Source organism: Falco peregrinus, chromosome 2 (assembly GCF_023634155.1).
Source record: "Falco peregrinus isolate bFalPer1 chromosome 2, bFalPer1.pri, whole genome shotgun sequence".
NCBI classification, from domain to species: domain Eukaryota; kingdom Metazoa; phylum Chordata; class Aves; order Falconiformes; family Falconidae; genus Falco; species Falco peregrinus.
The window spans coordinates 77194358-77217208 of record NC_073722.1 but is presented as its reverse complement, the minus strand read 5'-3'; the positions used below and the strand labels follow the sequence as shown (position 1 = coordinate 77217208).

The window sequence follows — 22851 nt, the reverse complement described above, 5'->3', positions numbered from 1 at the left end:
CTTGAGACCTTCTGTCCCTTCTCATCTACAGCCATCTCTAAGTGCTTTCCAGCTAAGCCACCTGCTCCTAACAAAAAAATGATGTGGTTTTCTGCTTTTTCCTCTTCCCCAGCTCAAAGCAGCCCAAAACACTCAATTGCAGGCTGCCAAGAGAACCAGTCATTTCCCCATGTGCTGAGGCAGCCCCGCTTGCGGGTTGCCTTCTGGGGTGGTGAATGCATGCGGCATCCCACCGCGCTGCCGGGAGAGTTACGGCTTGAAAACCAAGGCAGGAGGGAGGGACTATTGAAATTTGCTCGTTCAACCGCTCTGAAAAGCAGCCTAAAACCTTCCCGCTAACGCACGTTAATGAAATTTTGTGCCTGACTTGTATTTGTACGATGTTTGTCCCCTTGACACTGTATGTAGATGAAGACAGGTGGTAGGAAAGTTGGGAGCCAAAAAAGCAGAGAGCAGGACCTCACCCGCCTACAGCATAAAGGTGCTTCAGCCTAGTTAGCACTTGAAGAGCAACATCTTTTTTTTTTTTCTTTCTTTCTTTTGCAATCATTGCTGACTTGACAGGCCCAGACGGAATTACATCACTTCCTAAAACCCATCAAAGAGAGTCCATCTCCTGAAGAAATGCAGCTCAGATGCACCCTGGCAGGAAGCAGGAAATGTAAATGTTCGGGTGCAGCTGGGAGCCGGCGGAGCACCCTCGGGTGGGAGCCGCCGAGGGAACATGCGAAAGCAAAACCTCATCGCGCTGCTTTCTGCCCTGTCGCTGGCCGGAGGATCTGCCGGGCACGGTGAGTAAGAAAAGCGCCTTTTGCCTTCGGAGCTGGGGCTGTGTTTCGTGCCTGCAGCGACGGGACCGAGTCGGAGGGCAACACCCTCCAAAGCGAGCGCTAGGAGATCTGTGGGGACTTGCTCTCCGCTTCTTTTAGCTGTGTTTACCCTCTCTGTTTTCATCTGCCTGACTTTTTCAAAGCTTTCACTTTTTTCCCTTAGACTAACCCCCAACAGCAGCAACCGAATCCTACAGTTCCTACATTGCCTAAATTGCAGGTGTGTAGGGAACCACAGTTTCCATGCTGGTCTGCCAGGCATTTTGGTTCTAATTTCAATTATTTGTTGTACATTTTAACCCTACACCCATACTATCAGCCTTTAATAGTAGAGTTAAAGACAGAGCACCGCTTCCATTCAAAAATCAACTACCAATTTCTGCAGTCCCAGTGCACCGAACCTGCTTTAACAGAACAGCCAGCTGGTTCTGGAGACAAATATTTCCAGTTCTCAGCTACAGAACAACGTGATTGACACCGTGGATTTACGTTGTGACCTTCTGAAGGGAAGATCCACCAGTGGAAAAGCCGCTTGCGACAAGATGCTGAAGCGCTGGGGTGTCGTTGCAGGGGCTCTCGCCAGCTCGCAGGGGGGAGTTTGTACGACTGGCGTTTTGGCAGCCAGCCACTGTGCAAGACAGGCAACTCTTTTAGCACAACCTTGCCAGGCGGTGCTAATATGCCTTTCAGTGTCAAACCAACCCCTGCCGCAGTGCCCCAGTATGGACTAGTAGTGTCTGCTGCCCCTCTGCTGTCCTAGGGAGTGGGAGCTCTCCAGAAAGCAGGGAGGGAGGATGGTCACTCCCAGCTATCACCCGAATTCTGGTATTAAGGCTTTAAAATGCATTGGTGAAATAAGCGGTTTGATATGGGTATTTTTTCCCTGAAAACCAGTACTATAAGCAGGGAGTGAAACAGGCCTGCGGGCTCCCGGCACACTGCAGAGCTGCCTGCGGTTAGGAGTCTTAGCTGTAAAAGTGAGCGTGAAATGCTTCAGTCTCATCTGCATTACTACAGCCCTGCTGCACCACAGACACGTGAGGAAGACACGCGGCAAGCATGGAACGTAGCTCTGAATCAAAGTGGTCAGAGGGAAGAGTCCTGCCACGGACAGAGTGAAATGGAGGTGCCAGGGAAACGAGGGGCATGATGCAACAGCGCAGAGTGATCAGGCTCCAGCTTCCTTAGCTCATTTGCTGTGTACTGATCGCTAGTATTTCATCACCATCTCTGCAGGACGGAGGGACGACTTAGTCCCTGTCACCCTCAGCCCACGTCTGGGCCCCCCCTGCCCTTGTTTGCAACGGGCATCGAAGACTGCACAAAGCACCGAGCAGATGTCGCACACCAGGTGCCCCAACCCACTCCCCACTGCCTTTAGAGACTTCGTATCGGTCGGTCCACCTTTAAATACTGGTTGATCTTGGCATCCTTTGCGGGCACAAGTCAGTCCTGCCAGAGCTCTCCCCGAGCCCCGTCAGCCCCGGCTCTCCCGAGCCAGCCCCCAGCTACTGGCGAAGGGGAGGAGAGGACCTGCCCCGAGAAGAGCGGGGACCCTTGCTCCCCCTACAAAGGTGGCCTGTGTGTGTGCAGCCAGCCCCAAAATGTACCTGGGACCTTACTCTGACTGCAAGGGTGGGAGGGGGAAAGTTGTGAACTTGGTCCTTGTGGAGAAAATTGAACTAAAGGGGGAAGAATTTATCTAGGGGCTTAGGTACCCCACAGGCACTGGTGGGTCAGGAGCCCCTCCGCTGAGGGCAGCCCCCTGGGGGGGATCCTTACCTTGCAGTCCTCCTTGCTCCCAGATCAACAAGGCAGGACTTTTAAAGGAGCTTTTTTTTTTTTTCTCGGGTCCCAGACACAGTCCTCACCTTTAAAGTGCTTTGCTGGAGAAGAGGGGCAGAAGCCCTTGGGGATCTCCCAGGTCTCACCTCTACTGTCTAGAAACCATTTACAGAATAGGTAATAGGAGTATGATTAAATCTTGCAGCATAGATGGATTGAAGCCTTCCTAAGTCTTGCTCCCATACCATGCTGGAGCCTTGTAAAACCCCAGCCTTGCCAGCTGGATTATGATTAACAGGCGGTTTTCTCCCGGCTGCGCCGCAATTACCTGAGCTGGTGGCTCTAAGAGCGTGCCTGCGGTCTCAGCTCTGGGTGCTGGCCCTCTCCTGGCTCCACGCCGGGGGGACATCAGGCTTTGCACCAGTCCCCTTCCCCGTCCCCTTGGCATCTGCAGGCAGAAAGCCCTGCTTGGCGACCTGCCGAGGGCCAGCGGTGGCCCTCCCTGCTCTGGGTGCTGGTGCTGGCTGCTCAGCCTCGCAGCAGCCCTGAAGACCTACCGAGGTGCGTGCTGACCCCAGGACCAAACGTTAAGGCCCTTACTATAGCTTAGAGAAAAAGTCCGTGACCCTACAGGCATTTCGCAGGCTATGCCGTCTCCCTCCACATTCGGTGAAACGCGGGGAATTGCAGTGTGAGTGGTGTGAGGTGGGGAGCGAGGAAACACAGGAAGGAGAGGAGCAGTAAAGTGTGCAGGATCGTTAAGTGGAAGAGTGGCGGTGGCTGCACGCAGAGCTTTATTTTGGCTGTGTCTCTGCGCTAGTGTTTTGAGCTGTCATTCAAAGAAACATTGCTATCCAAGACCCAGGTATGCAGCAGCCACTCTCTCTCTGGCAGAGAACTGCCCTTTAGGTGAAGTCTCCTACAAGCCTAGGCCCCTAAGAAAGTGCTATTTTTGGCCTGTTCCCCCCTAGAGTAATGAACTTGAGAATGAGTTTGAAGCCATCGGTTGCCTGTTACAATTTTCTAGCAAAACAACAATGTGAGAAATGAGGATTTGCTACATGCTCCCTTTCCAAAGTGCAGCCTCCTAAGAAGCAGATGAAAAACGCTTTCTCCTGAACACATGAATTCCTTATACATATTTATTCCTATTCCTCCCTTTTATCCACACACGCAAACTTCCACCGTGTTTTATTCAAGTGCTTCAGGGACTTCTCAGAAAATCTCTGCTTTACATCAGCAAGTTTGTATATTAAATTTCAGTCAGTGACACCAGTCTATTTTCCCTCAGGAGATTTTGTGATAGCTGGAGAGCCGGTGGAGCTTTTGAATCTTTAATTCCAGGGTCCTCCTGAGAGCAAGGAGCACCAAGGGGTTTGCATCACGGTGAGGTCGCACGGGTATCACTGACGCAGAGCTAGAAGGCCATTGATATTAAGTAGCTGCAACTAAATGCATAAATTGGTCTGGAAGACCTTTAGTAACAGGGGCGAGAAATGAGGCTACAGGTTCACAGTCTGACTCTACGACGCGTGACTGAATTTGCAGCATCAGCAGTTAACGCAGCACTTCATCTGGATGGCAGCGCAGTCAGAACGCAGCTTCCATTCCCCGCAAATGAACTTACAGCAGTTTCCTGTTTCAGGCGATACCTAAACAACACTTTCCGAGCACCCCGTTTTAACAGGATCTTGTCTGCAGATTAGCCACCCTGCCTGGAATGCTTGCAGCCCCTCATCGGAAGAGCGCAGGCACCCCACAGCTAGCCTGCAGGCTTTCAAAGATTCCTCTTCCAGCCAGACTGACAGGCGAGACCTGCCGCGACAGGCAGCTGGGCAAGCCCTGGCCGTGGCAAGGAACGTCCCGCAGCAGCGTGCAACGCAGGAGAAACAGGACGGGGATGAGTCAAGGAGTAGGAGAGGATCATACGGACCACGTGGAGGGGTATGCCTATACCACCAGAAGGAATGTGTGTATGGAGCAGAGTGGTACAGGACGTGGTAACGTTACGCCAGCATACGTGGTTTTATAGCCTTTTCTTCTTCATCACCCCCCCCGTGAGCCTTCGCTTCACTGCGTTTTTCTAGCTTATGGGGAAGTTTGGAGAAACGAAGGATTTCCATTCAAACTAATCAGCTTGACTATGCTACGGACTTAGCTCTTGCTTTTTCTCTATCCCATCCCTTTTTCTTCTGTAAGTAGGCACTATAGTGTAATTTGAAAAATTCCCTTCCGAGACCCCAGTCGTCGAGGCTGATGAGAAGGCAGCAGGGAGACTGATGATTTTACAGCAGAACCAAATGTGCTGACTGCCGGCTATTTTCCTTTGCCTCGCATCCAACTAAAATCATAAACCTGTTTGCCCGCTTACTTCATCAAGAAGCTCATATCACCACCCCTGAGTGCTGCAGTGCAGACCTCAGAGGAAGGAATGCTGCAACAACAGAAACGTTGTTTGTTTGTTTCAGATGCAGTTGTTTGGACTCCAGCCTGTAAAGCTGCTCGGTATATTTAACTCCCTCGGTCTCCCTTGAAAAGCAGGTTTGGGAGCACCGCCGGAGCTCATGCAAAGTCCATCAGTTATCCAAGCACATTTTTAAAGCTGAAAATATTGAATAATATTATTTTATATCATGGTATCTGCATACAGGGACATAGCTTTTTTGTAATTCATAAGAACCGTAATGGAACCTTGTTTGAGCAGCTGCTAGTGCTTGCTCAGGCGTTTTGGTCCCCTGAGGGCTAGATCCTCTAATCCTCGGTGGTGGGAACCCTGGGCATCCCCTGCGTCTGAGCTCTGCTCCTCAGAAGCGATGGGCTGGAGGTGGATGTACCGATGCAGCAGGTGAAACACAGGAAATAAGAGCAATACCCTTGCAAGAACATTGTGCAATTGGCTGCCCTTCTGCTGAAAGACTTATTTAATTCACTCGGAGGAAAAGATCTTTGTGAGATGAAACAGTTCACAGAAGTGATGCTGTTTTGTCCCTGGAATTATGCAAAGTGAACAAAAATACAGGGCAGCAAGGTCACTCCCTGTGATTTGCCATTTTCTTTGCCTGGGGACTAGAAAAGGCAATTCTATTTCACACAGAGACAAATGATTTGAAATGTGCTTCACAGCTCAAAATCAGGCAAATAAAACGTACCAGAGACGCCGGGAAAGTCTCTCTTGGAAATCAAGCGCAGCGTATGCTGCAACTGAAAGTTTAGCGTTGCTGTTAATGAGGTGTGACTGTTTGCTTTTGCTTTAAAGTCACACCATGCTTTAGACATTTGAAAAATCCATTTTCGCTCTAAGAGCAAATGAAAAATAAGGTATTTTCTCCACACCCTTTCCCATTTGTGTTATTTTAAGCAACAGGCTTGTCCTTCTCAATATGTCAACTGTGGCAGACAATGGGTTTCAAGGGCGGTGGCTGGAGGAGGCGATGAAGCCAGGTTGTGGAAGCGGCTCTGTGAGGGGGTGGTGGGCTGGTGGAGCCCCACCAGCGGTGCGGAGCATCGCACTGTGGGTGTCTCTAGCCCTGCCTTGCTGCCCTGTGCAACCCCCACCGCCACAGAGTGGCTGCAGGCACCGGGGACTGTGCACCACCTTGGGAAGGAAAAGGCAAGTGGCCCAACCAACAAGGGAGAAGAGCGATAGGATTAAGGACAGCCAGTGGATCCCAGGGAGGGCTGGGGGAGCACAGCCAGGGGTCACTACCCGCGCGGGAGGCAGGGATCAGGTCTTGCTCTTGGCTGAAATACTGAATACAGGAGAAAGCAACAGAGTGACTACCAACAAAGTGCTTTGCCACTGAAGAGCTAACATTTTCATCGTCATATTGTGGTGAAAGACTCTGGTGACCTTTGCAGTATTAAATACTATATTCAAGTATTAGGTATTATTACCACGTATTGAAATTCTTTCCTAGTTTTTAGGAAAGGATGAAACAATCGGGTGTCTGAGTGATAAGCATGGCACAGAAATCTAGATAGATCACTGCTGTCACACTCAAATAATTTTATTCCTTTGAAATTGGGTTTCCTGGAATACGGTCTCAAGAGATACTCATCTCCTCTTTGAGACAAATCTGACAGGAGAGGAGATGTGGCAGAGTGGATTAAGCAAGAGATAGCACTCTATTCCCAGTTTTCCTCTCTCACTCGGCATCCCTGGGAAGGACAGCATCCCTGTCCTACTGATTTCTCATTTGTAAAATGGAGATGATAACTGCCCATCTCTCAGGGCTATTATGAAGATTAATGTGTTTACAAAGGCATTTAAAATGCTAAGCACTTTTGGTTCCAGTCCTGTGAGACTGGAAATGCCAGCTCTGAGGTGCTGAAAACCTTAGGCTTTTGCTAACTCTAGTGGAAACTGTGGCTGCCTAGCACTTTAGAAGAACAGAGAGAAACATGTCATTGCAAAAGTCGTGGAATCTCATCCCGCTTTGCTGCACAAAATGAGAGCTGCACCAAGCCGGCATTGTATCTGAAAGGGCAGATAACATGAAAAAAAAAATATCATCATTTAATTTCATTCTAAGAGAATTATTGAAGGCTTTGCATTTGGAAACATGTTGGTGCAATTTATCTAAGGACCTTTGGCTACAGCAGGATTTTTGGCATCAGTACGGCATACAGTACCAGCCCAGAATCTGCTGTACTTCTGTTCAGCTTTAAACTCCATGACAGTCAACACAGACCCTTACTTAGCCTTAAAAAAACCCCCAACTTATTTTGCTATTACCAATATAGCCAACTTTAGCCACTTTTCTTGCAAAATGCATGATAAATGAAACAAAAAGCTGAATCAAGGTTCAAAACCCCTAGTCTTGGCATCTGTGAAGAATAACCAGCACTGACTCTTTACCATGTGCCCCTTCAGCCAGGCCAGAGGATCCAGCAGAGGCATAGTTAATGACACCTGTGTCCAGCACAGTCCCCTTGTTACTGCTACCGCTTCCAGTCCGTGCAGAAGTGAAAGTCAGCAGCTTCTGCAGGCTTCAGACTTCCTTTCACCAGTTCTGTTTTTCCAGAGAAACAAATTTGAGAAAGACGCAGAAACAGGGAGACGAGTGAGCTGGAGGAATTAGTGAACCAGGGGCAATGGCCTTCCTGAAGGGACTACTAACTCCCTGGGGAAGGAGAGGGATGGAAGAGGTTGCAGCTGTATGCGCCGAGGCTGAGGAGCAAAGCAGGACGCTGTGGTTTACCCGGAAGCAGACGGCTTTTGTGGGGGAGTGAGACCTGCCAACCCGCAGGAAAAAAAGTATTTGTGCAAGACAGCTGCGTGCAGACACACCATGCATGCGGACATGCCCCAGTAAAAACCAGCTGAGGAACATGGTCAGGACTGGTAAGGTTTTGTGGTGAATTTGCAACCTAATTCTACATCTGATGCTCAAGATTTCAAATCTGTGTGTATGGGGCATGTACTGATTTTTTTTTTTAAGATGTCAAATGAAAAGTAAATACTAAACTGCATGCTTTGACTCACTGATAATACCAATAAAACCCATAAAATGTTAAGTTGTCCTCATATATTTGGCAGGCTCTGAAAATGATGGTTCAGGAGATGGATCACCGATATTACCCACTGTTACAGCAACAACTTCTCCTGCTGCACATTCTCCAACCACGGATGACCACACACCGGTACTTGTCACTGCAAGCGCTACTGAAAGTGGCTTTGAAACAAAAATTACTCCAAATACTGAATCCAATGCTGCGAACGATCAGGACAGCCTAGAAGCAGCAGAACAGTCTATCTTGATATACATTGTCCCCGCCGTGCTACTGGTCCTGCTGATTTTGCTGATCATATTTTTTGTGATACATCATAAAAGGAAAAAGTCTAAGCAAGGTAAATTTCTCTTCTCGTGCATCAGAAGTGTGTTTTTAGGACATGCTCATCATGAACAAAATGTTATTTGGAGGCCTGGGGTGCCACATTTAGGATGTACTTCTCCAGCTGGAGTTGCATGGTTGAGGGATAGGAAAGGGATCCACCCCAGCCAGCGGTGTCTGAGCAAGCACTTCTCCTTGTGGGGAGCTAGTTCTGCCTCTTGGCACCTCCTGCTCATGCTGCACACCCACGGGAGCCACGGCACCAAGCTCCGGTTCCTGGCAATGCTGGGAACGGCGTATGGCTGTAAGTGTGGGACAGAAAACACTTGTTCTGCCTTTATGCTTAATAACTTCATGCAAAGTGAATTGAATGCTTCTATGGCCTATACTGCCCACAAAGTAAAACTGCTCAGAGCTTCGATAAAATAAAAACGAGCAAAAACATTTTAAGGAGTCCTGCAAGGGCGGTGGCAGCTATGAAGATATCACAGTAAATGAGCTAGGAAGCCCATGATGAGACCACCTGGGTGCTGCAACAGAGTGAGCAGCGCTTCAGGAAGGTACCTTGATCTCTAAGCAAAGAAATTAGTAACTTGGAGTATCAGAGCCACAGTAAACAAACTGAAGTGTCACATGAAACCCACACAGTTCATAAGTGAACTCCTGAAACGGTCATACCAGGGTCTATACAGAACAAGAGTGCAGCTGTGAGCTCCTCAGCCTGCAGACAGTGACATACGTTCAACATAGATATTAAGTCCATTTTTCAGCTGCACCTGCCTTGTCACGAGGTCACCATCATAGCAAACTGAATTCACAACCAGGCACTTAGTTGCCTGCCTGTTTCTGAATGACCTGAAATGCAGGTACACTGTTCAGAGGGATGGGAAACATGGTACCTTGCAGGAGGATAATCCTGGGATCTCTTGCCCTGTGCCTGTTGCTTGGAGCTGGGATTTCAAGCATCCTCAAGGTGAGGGCAGACAGCTCTGTGGTGGCTCTGTGGTCAGGGCATGTGCTGGAACAAGTAGGTGTCAGCACCCATTGGCAACAATGAATTAAAAATAAGATGATTTGAGACAGAATACAACGTGAATCCTATATGTAGTTCTTCATTCTTTGTTGAGGGCTGAGGCTTTCCAGTCACTTGATTCCTGGAGGGGAAGTTATTTATGTGAACAATGGCTGTTACACTGTGTTCCCCCCTGCAACTTTACTTTGTCTTGGGGTCATAACTAGCTTTGGATCCCTTTTGACATCTGGCTAGTTCAGCTTCATTTGCCTGAGATTTAATCTGCCATGCAAGTCTATCCCGCCCCTCTTCTCTCCAGGAACGGCTCCCAGAGTCTCCAGGCAAAGCTGGATTGCCTGCGTGTAGTCTGCAGCAAAGTGTCCTGATGCTTCCAGTAAACAATTTTTTGCAGCAGTGGTTCCTTTCCAGGATACCATTTCTCTCAGGACATCTCTTTTGCTCAGGGAAGCATGCATCTGTCGTGTCCTGCCCACCACAGCGCTAACAGCCGGGTTTCTCCAGTGCCGCTGAGCTAATAACATGCTGCTTTTAGTGTGTTCGAGATGAAAAATAATGGGTTCCTCTGAAAGTTACAAACAGGATGAGATGTTCTGCCTTTCATCTACAAGCTTTGAAAATGTGACCTGTTTTACATGACCCTATTCAAGGCTTGCTTGCAGTCCAGACCCTGTATGTACAAAGAACAAAACTGTGAACACCAATTTTTTCTTTTCCAGATGAGCTGGGAAGTGAAAATGTGAAAAGGTAAAATTTATGAATATCACCTTTTTTTTTTTTAACTATTATTATTCTTTTACTGTAACAGGATATTATAATTCTTGGCTCCTGCACTGCCTGCCTTCATTTAAATGTACACCGAACACCATTACCTTTTTGCCATCAATTGCTCCAGTTAACTGTCTCAAGAGGTGGCTAAAGTGTGACTGCAGCATCTAGCTGAAGGTGTAGGACCAGAGCAGGAGAACAAGAGCCGTGGTGGCGGAGGCCAGCGCTGCCCACAGGCACCCACCGCCCGCTTGAAGCACCCCTGGCTCCACCAGCCGCATGATGCCACGAGACACACGAGGTGCCCCGTGAGCAACAAGGATCGGTTCCCAGGCTCAGCACAGGCTTTTACTATTCCAAATAAGCTCTGGGTCTCGCTCCCCTGTTTTTCAAGTTTGTCTTCTCCCTCTGAGGTGAGGCAGAAAGGCTCTCCCAGATGCCGCAGAAGCAATACTTCTGCTGCTGGGAAAATAAGAGCCACGCAGCTTTTGGCTTATCAGAGTGATAATTTTTATCATTACCTTTTATCGAGCTCCATCTTTCTAATCAATGCTGAGAGTTATCAGATTGGCTTCATAGGGGGAAAAAAGGGGTTTTGTTTGCTAAAAATATTTTTTCTACTGTGTGACTCCAGGAACAATCAGCAAAGGGAAGCTAAACAGAGGCATTTAAATAAATGCAGAGTTACTCTGCTCATGACCTTTCCTTCTGAAGTTGCTGCCGATGTCAGTCACATCACAGCTAGGATGAAGCTTCAGGCCCTCTGCTTTATCGTTGGAGCAACAGGACTTTTGCCATGTGTTCCAGCAGGGCAGAGACAAACTTATTTTTCAGTTTTCTATTTACAGTAGGGACAGCTCGGGAATAGCTGCAGCAGTCTGTGCTCTGGCACAGCCCAGACTGCACCGTCTGAGCCCCTCTGCATGTGACACCCCTACCCCCGCCCAGCACCGGCATCTCGCCGCTCCTTCGCATCCCTTGGGTTCGCACCCGCTGGGCTGGCATCTCCTCAGATTACTGGGCTAGGGTGGCTTTCCGCAGCTTGTACATGTGTCTGGAATTATGAAAGACTCATACAAAATTACCACATTGTAAGTTGTTTGAATGAAGCGTTGTGTGTAATGCCTTTTTTCCCCCTCCCTCCTCTCAAGTCCTATTTTTGAAGAAGACACACCCTCTGTTATGGAGATAGAAATGGAAGAACTTGATAAATGGATGAACAGCATGAACAAAAATGGTACACGGTAACCCCTCTACTCCATCATCCCTCTCTTACAATTTGACATAGATTCCATGTGTAGAAAATCACTGTAAGGCATTTTGTATGTGTGTCACTACTTTTCCTGCAACATTTTTAGTTGTGTTCTTGACTGCCTGCTACTAAAATAGCAGTACAAATGTCAGGAGTAGAACTGTTCAGAGTCTGGAGTATTTTAGTTCACATGGGAGCTTATTTTTAACATATGATGGAATATCGTAAATGTTTTGAATTTCCAGTAGACACTTTATTAAATACATATATAGCTGTGAATGGTATTTATATTCTTAAATACACATTTTTAATGCTAAATACTAGTTTCTTTAAAGTATCTAGTCCTTTCAGGCTTCAGAGTTTCTACAGTTTTGTGCTCCATATTGTGCTACTGTAGAGGAAACATGCATTTACTTGTAGTTCAGAGCACTGCTTAATTAAAATTGCTGCCAGGATTCTACAAATACATCCCTCCCCTCACTTGCCACCTCTACCACATGAAGCACAAGCTGCTCTTTGCTGCCAGCACTGCTCACCATCTACATCCTCTCTGGCAGGTCTAGCAGCCCATGGAGCAATTAGTACCTGTGGTAGCTACCACCACCAGCATCTTCAGCTCCTTCTTAGCTTCTTTTAACTATCTTGTATTTTCCCCTCAATGGAAATCTCCCATTTAAAAGCTCCAGGGGCCACGCATCCTCCTTCAAGGCTCTCCTCAAAAAATGCCGGTCTTCAGTGAGGCATGAATTAACAGAGGCTTGATTTTGAATGGCTAACAGCTTCTCACTGGCTAGAAAGTGCTGAAAGCATGGTATTTTTTTCTTTCCTGGTCCCTTGCCTTATATCCAAATGGCTCATTTGCCTGACCTCCTGGGGATGCTTTGTTTTTCAGGACATAAAACTCTTTGGAGCATTTCTTTGCATTAGCACAGTGCTCCACGTGACGGGGTTTTGACCTTTGTGGTCTGTAAGCTCGAGCAGAGAACATGTGCTAAGCGGCAGTAGTGAAATAGAGGCATTAAGTATAGTACGTGGGGAAACAGTGCTGCAAAATATTTTTCAAAATTTTGTGGACAGAAGGGAGAAAAATAGTTTACATATTGATTTTTTTTTCATTTTTTTTAGTGAGTGTTCCCTAAACCCCAGCTCCAAATTTCCAGCTGGACTATAAAGCAAAGGTGCAACTGTAAGCAGCGGACAAATAGTCCTCAGAATTAGTTTGTTTGTATAGATGTATAGAAACAATTGAAATATATATAATAAAGAAATTATGGCAACACCTATCAAAGGGAAGGAGGATTTAAAGCATGTAACATTTATGCTATAGGGACCATGCAGATTTTACAGATAAAAGGGTACAGAAGAGCATCTGCAGTTTTACATTCTAGAGAGATTGCATGATAAAAGTTGATGCAATTTTGAAATAGAGAACTGCCGAGAGTAACAGTAGTTTTGTTTCTTACCCTTTTTTCAGCTGACTGTGAATGTTTGCCTACTGTAAGGGAAGAAGAAAAAGAATCAATTGCCAACCCAAGGTACTTTTCATTCATTATATTACCTGAAGAAACGTGGTCAGTGTCATCGAAAATAATCGAATTTTTCTATATGTAATTAGAAACAGAGCAATTATTTAGTCTAATTAAGTTTTAAGGTTTTATATATAGGGACTTTGATTTCAACTTAAAACATTTGACACTCATTTCTGAACCAGTCTCTGCCTGTAAATTGCACTGCTAAGTAATCTGGTGGTTGTAAACCTGCGCGAGACAGACAACCAGATGGCACAGATGGAGTTTCACTCGCTGATCAGACTTTAATCACAGTTTCCCAAGGTGTTAATACAAACATTTGCCATAGCTTGCATGGCATTCCTCTCCAGCGCAGGCACCCAGTTCCCCTCTGCTACCAGGTGCCTATAGATCCCCAAGAACCACCACCAGATGTTTTGGCTGGTGCTGTGACCTTGTCCAACTCCAAAATAAAACCAAAGGATCTTCTCAGTGCCCCTGTGCAGCACTCTCCCAGAGGTGGCACTAGCTCATGGTCCAAGCAGGTATCCCAGAGGCATGCAAAACTGCAATCCCAACAGCTTGTAAACTTCAAAACTTTCTGACTGGTTTCCTCAGGGGTTTGGCCAGAACCCCTAAAACGCCTCTCAAACTCCTGTTTTCCCCAATTAAAAATTCCTGTTCCAGCTGGAAGCAAGGGGCTGTACATCACCCTTGCCTGCACACTTGTGTTGCAGCCACAAAGCAAAGCAGCTTGTCTGTGCCAGGTTATGATAAACAATTAAACCATCCTGTGTGCCAAGATAATCCCTGGTGTAGCAGAACCAGCAGATGCGAGCAGGCAAGGCCAGGAGCAGGGAGGGGCATCAGGATGAGGACCTGGGTCTTCCCCTTCCCATGGCACCAGATAACCAAGCTCAACATGCCTCTATGATGGAGCTGCACCTCCCGCTGCAGACTGTCATGATATTCCAGTCCCTCTCTTTTCCGAGTTTCTTTGCTCAGGAGTGAGATAGTGGTGATGATAAAGCACCACTTTTGCAGAGTTTGCAACTCAGTTGCTTAAAAGCTGCAGTTTCAGGGTACTTTTGGATGGGGCTGCTGCACCGCAGCTATTCACTTGAAAAGGTTTCTGCTTATGCCTAATGCAAGATAAATTGTTGTGTTGTGGTTGGTTTTTTGTTTTGTTGGGTTTTTTGTTTGTTCTGTTTTGTTTTTTTTTTAAATGACTTGGATCCTAGGTTCCAGATGCAAGCAAGCACAGTAATTTTACCCTGAGCAGCAGGAGAAGATGTTGGATTTGCTAGCCATCTGGGTCTACCCTTCCAGCCTGTAAATGATAACTCAGAGGGGGAAAATTGTACAGAGAGGCAGCTGCACAGTGGTTCTCTAAGAACAGATTTGCTGAGCATATCACCAACTATGGTAGGGAATATAAGACTAAGAGTGCTTAAGCCATATGCTAACACCAGCCGAAATACATACTATAAAAGGTGTTTTAGGCACAACACCCTGAGCATTAAGTTTACTTTCCACAACATAAACAGTTCATTTTCAGAAAAAAAAAAGTTATCATGACCTACCAGCATGTGCTGACTTTTTAAATACCGTCCTTGCTAAAGTGCTTTTGTACTGGGATTTGCATTAACCCCATCAGAAGGTGGGAGTTTTGCTCCTGACTGGCTAAAAGTATCTTTGGGCTATACCCTACCTCAGGCTCCCCACCCGTAAAACAGATAGTGTCACGTCAAAGCACAAAGGGACGCTTAAGCCTTGATGCAAAAAAAGCAGCCCTGTTCAGCTAAGCGTGCTTCTGTCAGGGTGAAGGTACACACGGTATTTAAGCGTAAGTTCTTATGACTGGTATCTTAGGATCAGACCGTAGAGAAGTTTATGCCTTTAAATTGTAGGAAGGCAAAGAAATGCAAATAAAAAGGAGATTTCTCTCTAAAACATTCAGAGCTGCTCAGACAAAGGATATTAGATGTTAGTTGAATACAAATTGCAAGATTATGAGGTTCAGTTTCAGATTCTGAAAGAGTGCTTCGTTTGGGCAAATTTCTTCTCAAATTATGGCAATTCCTTTTTTAGATTTTATTAATGTTATTTCAATATGGGAAAAGTCTCAAGGCTTCACTGAACGCAGCTGATTGAGTGTTGTTTTCCTTCTTCATAAAGATGCTGGGGGGAGTTCATCAAGACTATGTTCTTGAACTAACAGGGAGTTCATCTTGAACTATGAATTGATTTTTGAGAAGTTATTTTGAAAACATTTGAGACTAAACATTTCAATAATGACATTTTGACATTTTCAGAATGAAAGTTGTTCCAAAACTACTTTTCAGAGTAAGTGAATTTTTAATATAAAATTTTAAAAAGGTTTAAAGAATAAAACTATGTGGTGGTAAAATATTTAATATGTGCAAGTTAAGTGTTTCCGTCAAAACAACTCTTTCAAATTTCATTTTACATGAAATTTTGAATCGCACTTCATTTCAAAGTGAAAAGTCATCTGAAGTGGTAGGTAAACAACAAAAGAAAATTGGTTCCTATATATTTCTGCAATTGAACCTTATCAAACCAAGATCTGCTGCTTTTCCTAACCAAACTCTTAGCTGCATAAATAACATCAGAAAGAGAACCATGTACAGATAAGTAAATGTTTTCAGCAGTTCTTTCAAGCAAGAAAAGTGAAAGAATATCAAGTAAAATGAAACAAAGCTATTATTATGGTAAAAATTTGTCCTCATGACCATCAAGGCTGCAGATTTGTGCACAAGAGCTGAGATATGACAGCCCAGGCTCCGTCATAGGTGGAGGTCATCTGCCTTGTGCATAAGATAAGTTAAAAATATATGTGTATATACTTTTTTTTAAAGAAATATTTAAAATAATATAGCTTGCCTTTGAAACCTAGAGCTAAGATCCTGATTGTTCCTGAGCAGAGGACCACTAGATCTCCCCTGCCTCGCTGGGGCCGGGGTTCCCATGTCATGGAACCATGTGCCATGGTAGGCACAGGGGTGACAGGCAAGGGCTGATGCTCCTGTGGTGCACAAGCGGGTGCAAGACCAATCTTTTCTCCAGGGACCTTTACTCCACCAGCAAAACAGAAGTGTAGCCTGTTCCTCTCACAGCACATGGGGCTTTGTAGGCTGCTGAGTACGATGAAGCAATCCCTCCCTGCTTTATCACTCCTCCTGAGGAGGGTTGGTTTTCCTTGGGTGCTGCTGGGCACCCTCCTACTCCTCCTGTCTGAAAAAGGGTGACTCTTTCTTATGGAGTGATGTTCTGGGTGAGGAATGAGTCAGTACAGAAAGAAATACTCCTTTCCCAGGCTGTGCCTCAGTTTAGCAAGACAGTTAAACCCACACAAAATATTAAGATTACGAGTGGCCCTTTGAACTTCAGAGGTGATTTAAACCCCTGCTGTTATTGCTGACTGAAATCTAGCCAGCTGATAAAAACCATGTTATTAATATTTTAATGAACCAAATATTATTAAGAAAATGCTAGGTAGCAAGCTAGCTAAGCAGAAACCAGCAGGACAAAAAGAAAATTCACCTATTACACACCCAGACTGAATAGGAAAATTCCATCTGTAAAAAATTATCCTCACCTGTGGAAAGTGGGTAATTTGATTTCCCAGTCCTCACCTGGGAGCAAAGGAAAGGGTGCACTGGGTAGCCACTACCCAGCAGAGAATTCAGAGCAGCCCTTGCTGTCAGCACCTAGCACTACAGATGGGGTCGTTCCATGTGCTGCGTGACCAACATTTGTTTTCTGGTAGCACGTTTTCACAGACTCCAGGGATACTCTTGCATATTATTTCCTGCTGAGACAACTAACCCAACAGATGACACTGGTGTGTTTTTTTCTTTTCCCTGTATACGCAGTGATGGTGAATCATGAAGGCAGAACAGCAAAGAACTGGTTAAAGGGAAGCAGCACACAAGCTAACAATCCCCCCAATATTGGATGAACTGGATTAAATATAGGTGATCTCAAAAGGCCAGAGAAGCAAGTGCTTTTGTTGTGTCCTGCTACATACAGACTTCAGAAAGAAAACATCACCAAGGGGAAAGAAAAGGAAAAAAAAAATAATGAAAAGCACCATAGTAAGATTAAGGGCCGATTTAAATTCCTTCTGCAATGAGATTCACCACAAATCAAGAGAAGCCTCTCCCCCCCACCAAGAAGTTCTCAAAACAGCCCGTGTTTCTGTCTACATCTTCAGTTGTGTACTGTGCAGCACTTAAAACCGCTTCTGTTCCACGTTTGGTGGGCTCCTCCATGGATTTTTGTAGGTGGTCTTTTTTTTTTTTAAGTATAAACATCATCCATAATACTGAACTGCCCTGGTTTGGTGGATGTGAAGCTCGTGCCTGTGCAATATTTGTTTTTCAATTTGCTATTGGGTAACAGTCCACTGAGTTGCACCAAGCTTCTGCTGAGGAGGTATCAGCCTAGGACTGACCAGCTCTGAGGACAGAGGGAGCAGCTGAAAAGCCTCTTACAGGATTCACCAGTGACTGCAGCCCAGTGAGGGCATGGTCTTTGTGGTGTTTCAAATTTTGGTTTTCAAATTAAAGGCATTGTAGAGGTAAGAAATACTATTTTGAGATTGCCTTTCAGTTCCTTATCCCCACAGATTAGTACCCTGGGCTAGCTCTCACCATTTAACCCGCCTCCCTTCCCAGTGCTCTTCTGCAACAGCCACCAACTTCAGGAATATTCAACTTGAAAACATTTCTTTTTCTAGAAATGAGAGGTTGAAAAATTGAACAATTCAGTACTCACACCAAACACAAGTTTACATAAGTGTTACATGTAACTACCTGGTCAAAGTTTTCAGACACAGTAAGATTTCTGCTTCTGTTTTTGAATATTGAGCTTGCAATATCTGAAAGACGTGGACTTATAAAGTGTGCCTTTTTAATTACCAAATACTCAAAAAAAAAAAGACTCCTGGGATACCTCAAGGTGGAAATATAAACATTGCAATCACATCCATTGATTTTAGGCAGCATGTCTCTAAAGGATATAGTTTAAGTATGTAACACATGTAAAAGTGGATCCTTGTCTGTGCAAAGCTTCCCCCCGCCTTATTTAAAATACTAAATCCACATCCTAAGATATCACATAGCCCTCCCCATCATATCCTACCTATCCTTATTTTCTACTTCAATACACACTTTCTCCCCACTCAATACATGTTTATTATGATCAGTTTTGTTTTGCCTGAAAATATTTCACTAATATGTTATCATACATAGCCTAGTTAAAGAGGGCAACCCCCCCCACCTGCCCAAGCTTCTGGGATGGCAGCTAAGCATCACTAAGAGCTGACAAATACAGATGAGGGTTCAGCTTTGAGTAAATGAGGGTGTGTCAAAATATAAAAGGAAAAAAATGTTTACAACTAACCATATTCATTCATTACTGTATATGACATGACTAGTGATTTCCTCAAAGAGTAAAAAGATTTCTTCATTGTTCCAAAAGAGTTTATTGCAAATATTGTGTTTGATGTATGAGTGATAAATCAATTTTCCCTGCTTAGATGATTTTGAAGTTTCAAAACAGTGTTAAGTTCACCTTTCACATCTATCTTTGATTTCTGTAAGTTCCTGACAGTAAGCTCATTTTCTAGAATACTGACTTAAAATAATGCAATCACAAGGGAAAAGGAGTAAAAGATTGAAATCTAGAAAATTTAAAAAAACGGAAGTGGATATTTTCCAGTAGCAGTTTTATTAGCAACTTCTTTCCAACGAAGATGCTATGCTCAGGCTTCCTACAGTTTGCAAAGCAGTAACCTGAAGATGACTGAAGCAGAATGTTTTCTTTAATGGTGCAAGATTAGAAAAAAAAAAAGCATTTTGAGGCCATTATCATCTGTGTGGTTGGAGGGCAGTCAGTGATGACGCAGCAATTTGCAATGCTGGTGTCCAGCAGCAACCCTCACCCTACCTTGCTCCAGCCCATGCAGCTCTGCAATCCAGCAGCCACCACCTTCTCCCTGAAGAGAGCTGAAGCACAGCTGGGACACAAAGAATGAGGGTCCTTGCCTTTTTTTTATGAAGGTCCTTGCCTTTTTTTTTTAACTTTTGAAAATCAACCAACCCTCAAAAGTGACACTATCATAGCTCAGTTCTGCCATGCTGGTGATCCTTCACCCTGTCCCAGCCATGCATCCAAGATCATGCAGTGCGCTAACTCGGTCTGCTACAGCATTTGAAAAGAGTCTGTGTCACATGTGTCGTTGGTCTGGGGTTAATGTCAATGCTGGATGGTCCTTCTGCCATATGAAATACTGTGCAGTTTCAAGTAAGTTTCTCACCAATTTAGTTTCACTTAAATCTTCTTGTTTGGTTGGGTTTGGGTTGTTATTTTTTTATTGTTTAACTTGAGTGAATGCATATTTTTATAAACTCATGCTAATAAGCATTAATTCTTATGCCAGAGTTCATGATTAATCAAGCTCTACATCCAGCTTTAAAATCAGTTTTGCCCAGAACTAATGTCTAGGTTAGAGCTCTGTAATTACCCAGGTTACGCTGTTCACCCTCTCTAAAATCTGTCATGCCAGGAAATCTCTCTTCCTCTTTGGGAACTTCCTAAGCATTCAAAAATACAAAATAATGCTTTGGGCACTTCCTTGGCCAATTTTGGATATAAACTACCTGTATCTGCTGCTTTTTAAAAGTACAAATCTCATAGTTGCCAAGTTACTACTGAAAAAAGATAGCACTTCATCAAATCCTGCCTGGCATCAAATCCTCTCATACCCATGTGAAACACACCAAGTGTCAAGTAATTTGCATTTTAATATGGTTACTGATCTTTGTAATGGATTCCATTAGTACTGGACAAATACAATTTTTAGTATTTCTATTTTCCCTGAACTTTTTTACATTATTGTTATTCTTCCCCTCCAAGCAGACATGCTCATCTTAAACTCTGTAGGGGACCACTCGCTCCAGCTCTGCACTGCCCTGTTTCACCCCTCTGGTCTCTTTGATCCTCATTTTTATGTTGACTTTTACATTTGCCACAGCCATCGCCCAGCACCCACTCACTCAGGCTCCAGCTGAGTCTTTCTGTAGACCATGGGTTCACAGGCACAGCATCAGCACAGTCACTGCCTTGGCTCCTCTCCTCCCTCACCCCCTTCTGTATTTCCCTCTCCTGCTTGTTTGCCTCTTGCACTCTTGTTTTACACTTGTCAGTTCCTGGTCATATTCTTTCACGCATAGTTTTATCTCAATATTTTCATCTTATAGGTGGATTGAATTACAGGGAATTTGGACCATCTCACTCCCACATTAGCCAACAGGTTGTAATATTCCAGTTTACAAGCATTACCTTTATACCTTCTATCGATGCACCTTAATTTTCCCTAAATGATGCACAGTCAGGTCCTCTAACCCACAAAACAAGGACAACAAGACAGCAGATAAAAATTTGCTAGCATCTTATCATTTTAATATTGCCAATAGGAATCGAGAAAAAGCATGCAAAGTCACTTGTGCTATGTATTGTTCTAAAATGTTTAGCAAGTGTGAGCATCCCTAAGGAACTGTTTCTTCTTCCATTTTCTTCAATTATTTCAGTAGTTATCCAACACTTCAAGACAATTCAATATCTAATTTATAGTGTGAGTGCTTTTTGTCCTATAGAACGCAGAAAAGCTACAGATCCAAAGGAGGAATTGTTTTAGAAATACAAGGATAAAAAGAAGGGTAATTAAGAACTCTCTCCTATGTATGCTATAAATCAGTATTTTAACAGATTTTTTTTTCTAATTAGAAATCACTCCTCCATAAAGTTACAAACAGAAGGTTACTGGCATTGTCAGCAGTTAATTAATACCAATAATCCTGCACTTGTAAAGCATATAACCCTAACATGAACTTCAGAAAAAAAAAGTTGTTTTTCATTTCTAGGTAGTCTTAAGTCATGAATCCATAGATAACTCTTGATCCAAAATTCTAAAAAGTAAATGGTTTTACAGTGCTAAACATGGAGGGCTATAAAACCATCTTTTGTTTACTTTCTGTATGTGAAATTGCTATGTGCAACTTTTATCAAACAGCTGTTTTAAATACTTACATTACAAAAGAATTTGAAAGACATAGTATTGCTTAATTGTTTATACAAGTTTGAGATTTTAAAGAATTTTCTAATAAATTTTTATAGCAGTTTTTAGCATCTACAGGTTCTTTTTTTCCCCCCCATAGTCCTGCTAATCCATTCAAGTCAATGGGTAATAATTATTTGTTATTGATGTCAATTACTCAGGCCTTAGAAGGGGTACAAAGATAAATGTGGTATGTAGGTAGATTACTCTCATCAGGTTCCTAAAATCCAGGCAAAAAAGCCTAGGCTAGTGCATTAGCCTTTTCAAATTACAGAAGCGCTTTGAAAATAATTTTGCCTAAGCCAAAAAGCTGCTTTATATTTCATGATATTTTTTTGGCATATTCCAGATTGTTTTTATCAATAGTCAAATTCTGGCTCCAGTGTAATTTGTGAATACCCCCCATGACTTCTCTTTGGATGACTATTCTTTAAGGATCAGTCACTTCTCAGGTTATTCTGGTTAAGCACAAAAATTAGTCTCTAAACTGATGAAGCTGCAAAAATAGTTTTCAGCAAATTTAAGGGCAAAGGGGGGGGAGGAGGTGGAAAGAAGGAGAGATATTTGCATCTAGAGATTTAGAAAAGATTAATGAAACAGCATTACTTTCATCCATTTTTGCAACAGACATTTTCATTAGAGGGGAGCAGAATGGCCCAGGAGTATCCAGAAAGCTCGTCAGTCTTGATGCCATTTAGTGCTTTTAATGTTCAAACAACCTCAATGAGAGCCACGACTAGGCAGAAACTAGCTCTGTCTCTCACCCAGGCGTCACATCAGCCAGAAACTTGTCCTTTGGTGCAGGTAGACAATCTGTCTTTTGGGGCAACACTTGCCTAGTTCTCAAGGGAGGTGCAAAAGAGGACTCTACTAACCAGCCCCACAAAGTATTTTGACACCATGGGGAGTCACAGAGTTACTTCCCCCACCCCCAGGCACTGGTGCCTGCCCTGTCAGTACCATAGGGCTGCCCCATGGACAAGGGGCTTCTCCAGTGGGCACTGAAAGGGGGCTGGAAGGGGTCATGGGGGAAGGAGTTTGGCAAGGAGAAACAAGAGCAGGGACGAGCGAAGGACAAATCCTGCACCACCATCATCATTGACACAGATGGAAATACATCTCAAGCACTTACATTCTGCTTCGGTTTTTAAAAGGGCTTAAAATCATGTTATCTGTGAATATGGGTAAAAAGGAAATAGCAGCAGTATGGTCTGACATGCCAGCAAAGGGCAGCACCAGCTGCTCTCCCACAAGCTGCCATGCCCTTCCAGCACATGGATGCTTCAGGTCTGGTTTTGCACTGGATTAGGTCCCTGGCCCGATTTTGGGTAGGATCCCACATGCCGAGGGCTGGGAGTGCTTCCCTGCAATCCTTCAAGCACACAGGCAGACGCAGAGGGGTATGCAGGGAGGGCAGGAAGCACCGCCACCCCCCTCTGCAATGCAGAACACAGCCCTGGGGCAGCTGGTTTGTGCAACCACGTGAATGGTCATAAACACAAGATATTTTATATGTATCTCAGTGCTAGTGGTATCATCTGCTTTATGGGAAATAGCCTTTCTCTGCTAACAAAGGCTAAAAGCCTGAAATGTAATGCTGAAAGCAGAAAGGTTATAGACACAGCATGGGTCTGGGAGCAAACCGCACCTCATTTCTGCAACCAGCCCCCCCAAGCAGCAGCAACACACTGGTACAGAAA

At 44.5% G+C, this 22851-nt stretch overlaps 1 protein-coding gene across 5 annotated transcripts in view; it reads left to right on the top strand.

Moving 5' to 3' along the window:
• Nucleotides 1–328: 328 nt before the first annotated feature.
• The window catches only part of TMEM154 (transmembrane protein 154), a 39767-nt gene continuing 17244 nt past the window's right edge, over nt 329–22851 (top strand). For 2 of the 5 annotated variants that reach the window (XR_008745883.1, XR_008745884.1), the window contains exons 1-6: nt 363–791; nt 8155–8466; nt 10200–10227; nt 11400–11485; nt 12975–13035; nt 16905–17611. Coding sequence is in view for 2 of the 5 variants with exons in the window: in XM_005232545.4 (XP_005232602.2) it covers nt 725–791; nt 8155–8466; nt 10200–10227; nt 11400–11485; nt 12975–13035; nt 16905–16920 (570 nt within the window). In the remaining 3 variants the exon portion in view is untranslated. Of the gene's footprint in view, nt 792–4749; nt 7960–8154; nt 8467–10199; nt 10228–11399; nt 11493–12974; nt 13036–16904; nt 21216–22851 lie in introns of those variants that run through there. The other 3 variants (XR_008745885.1, XM_005232545.4, XM_055796446.1) reach the window with 3 other exon arrangements.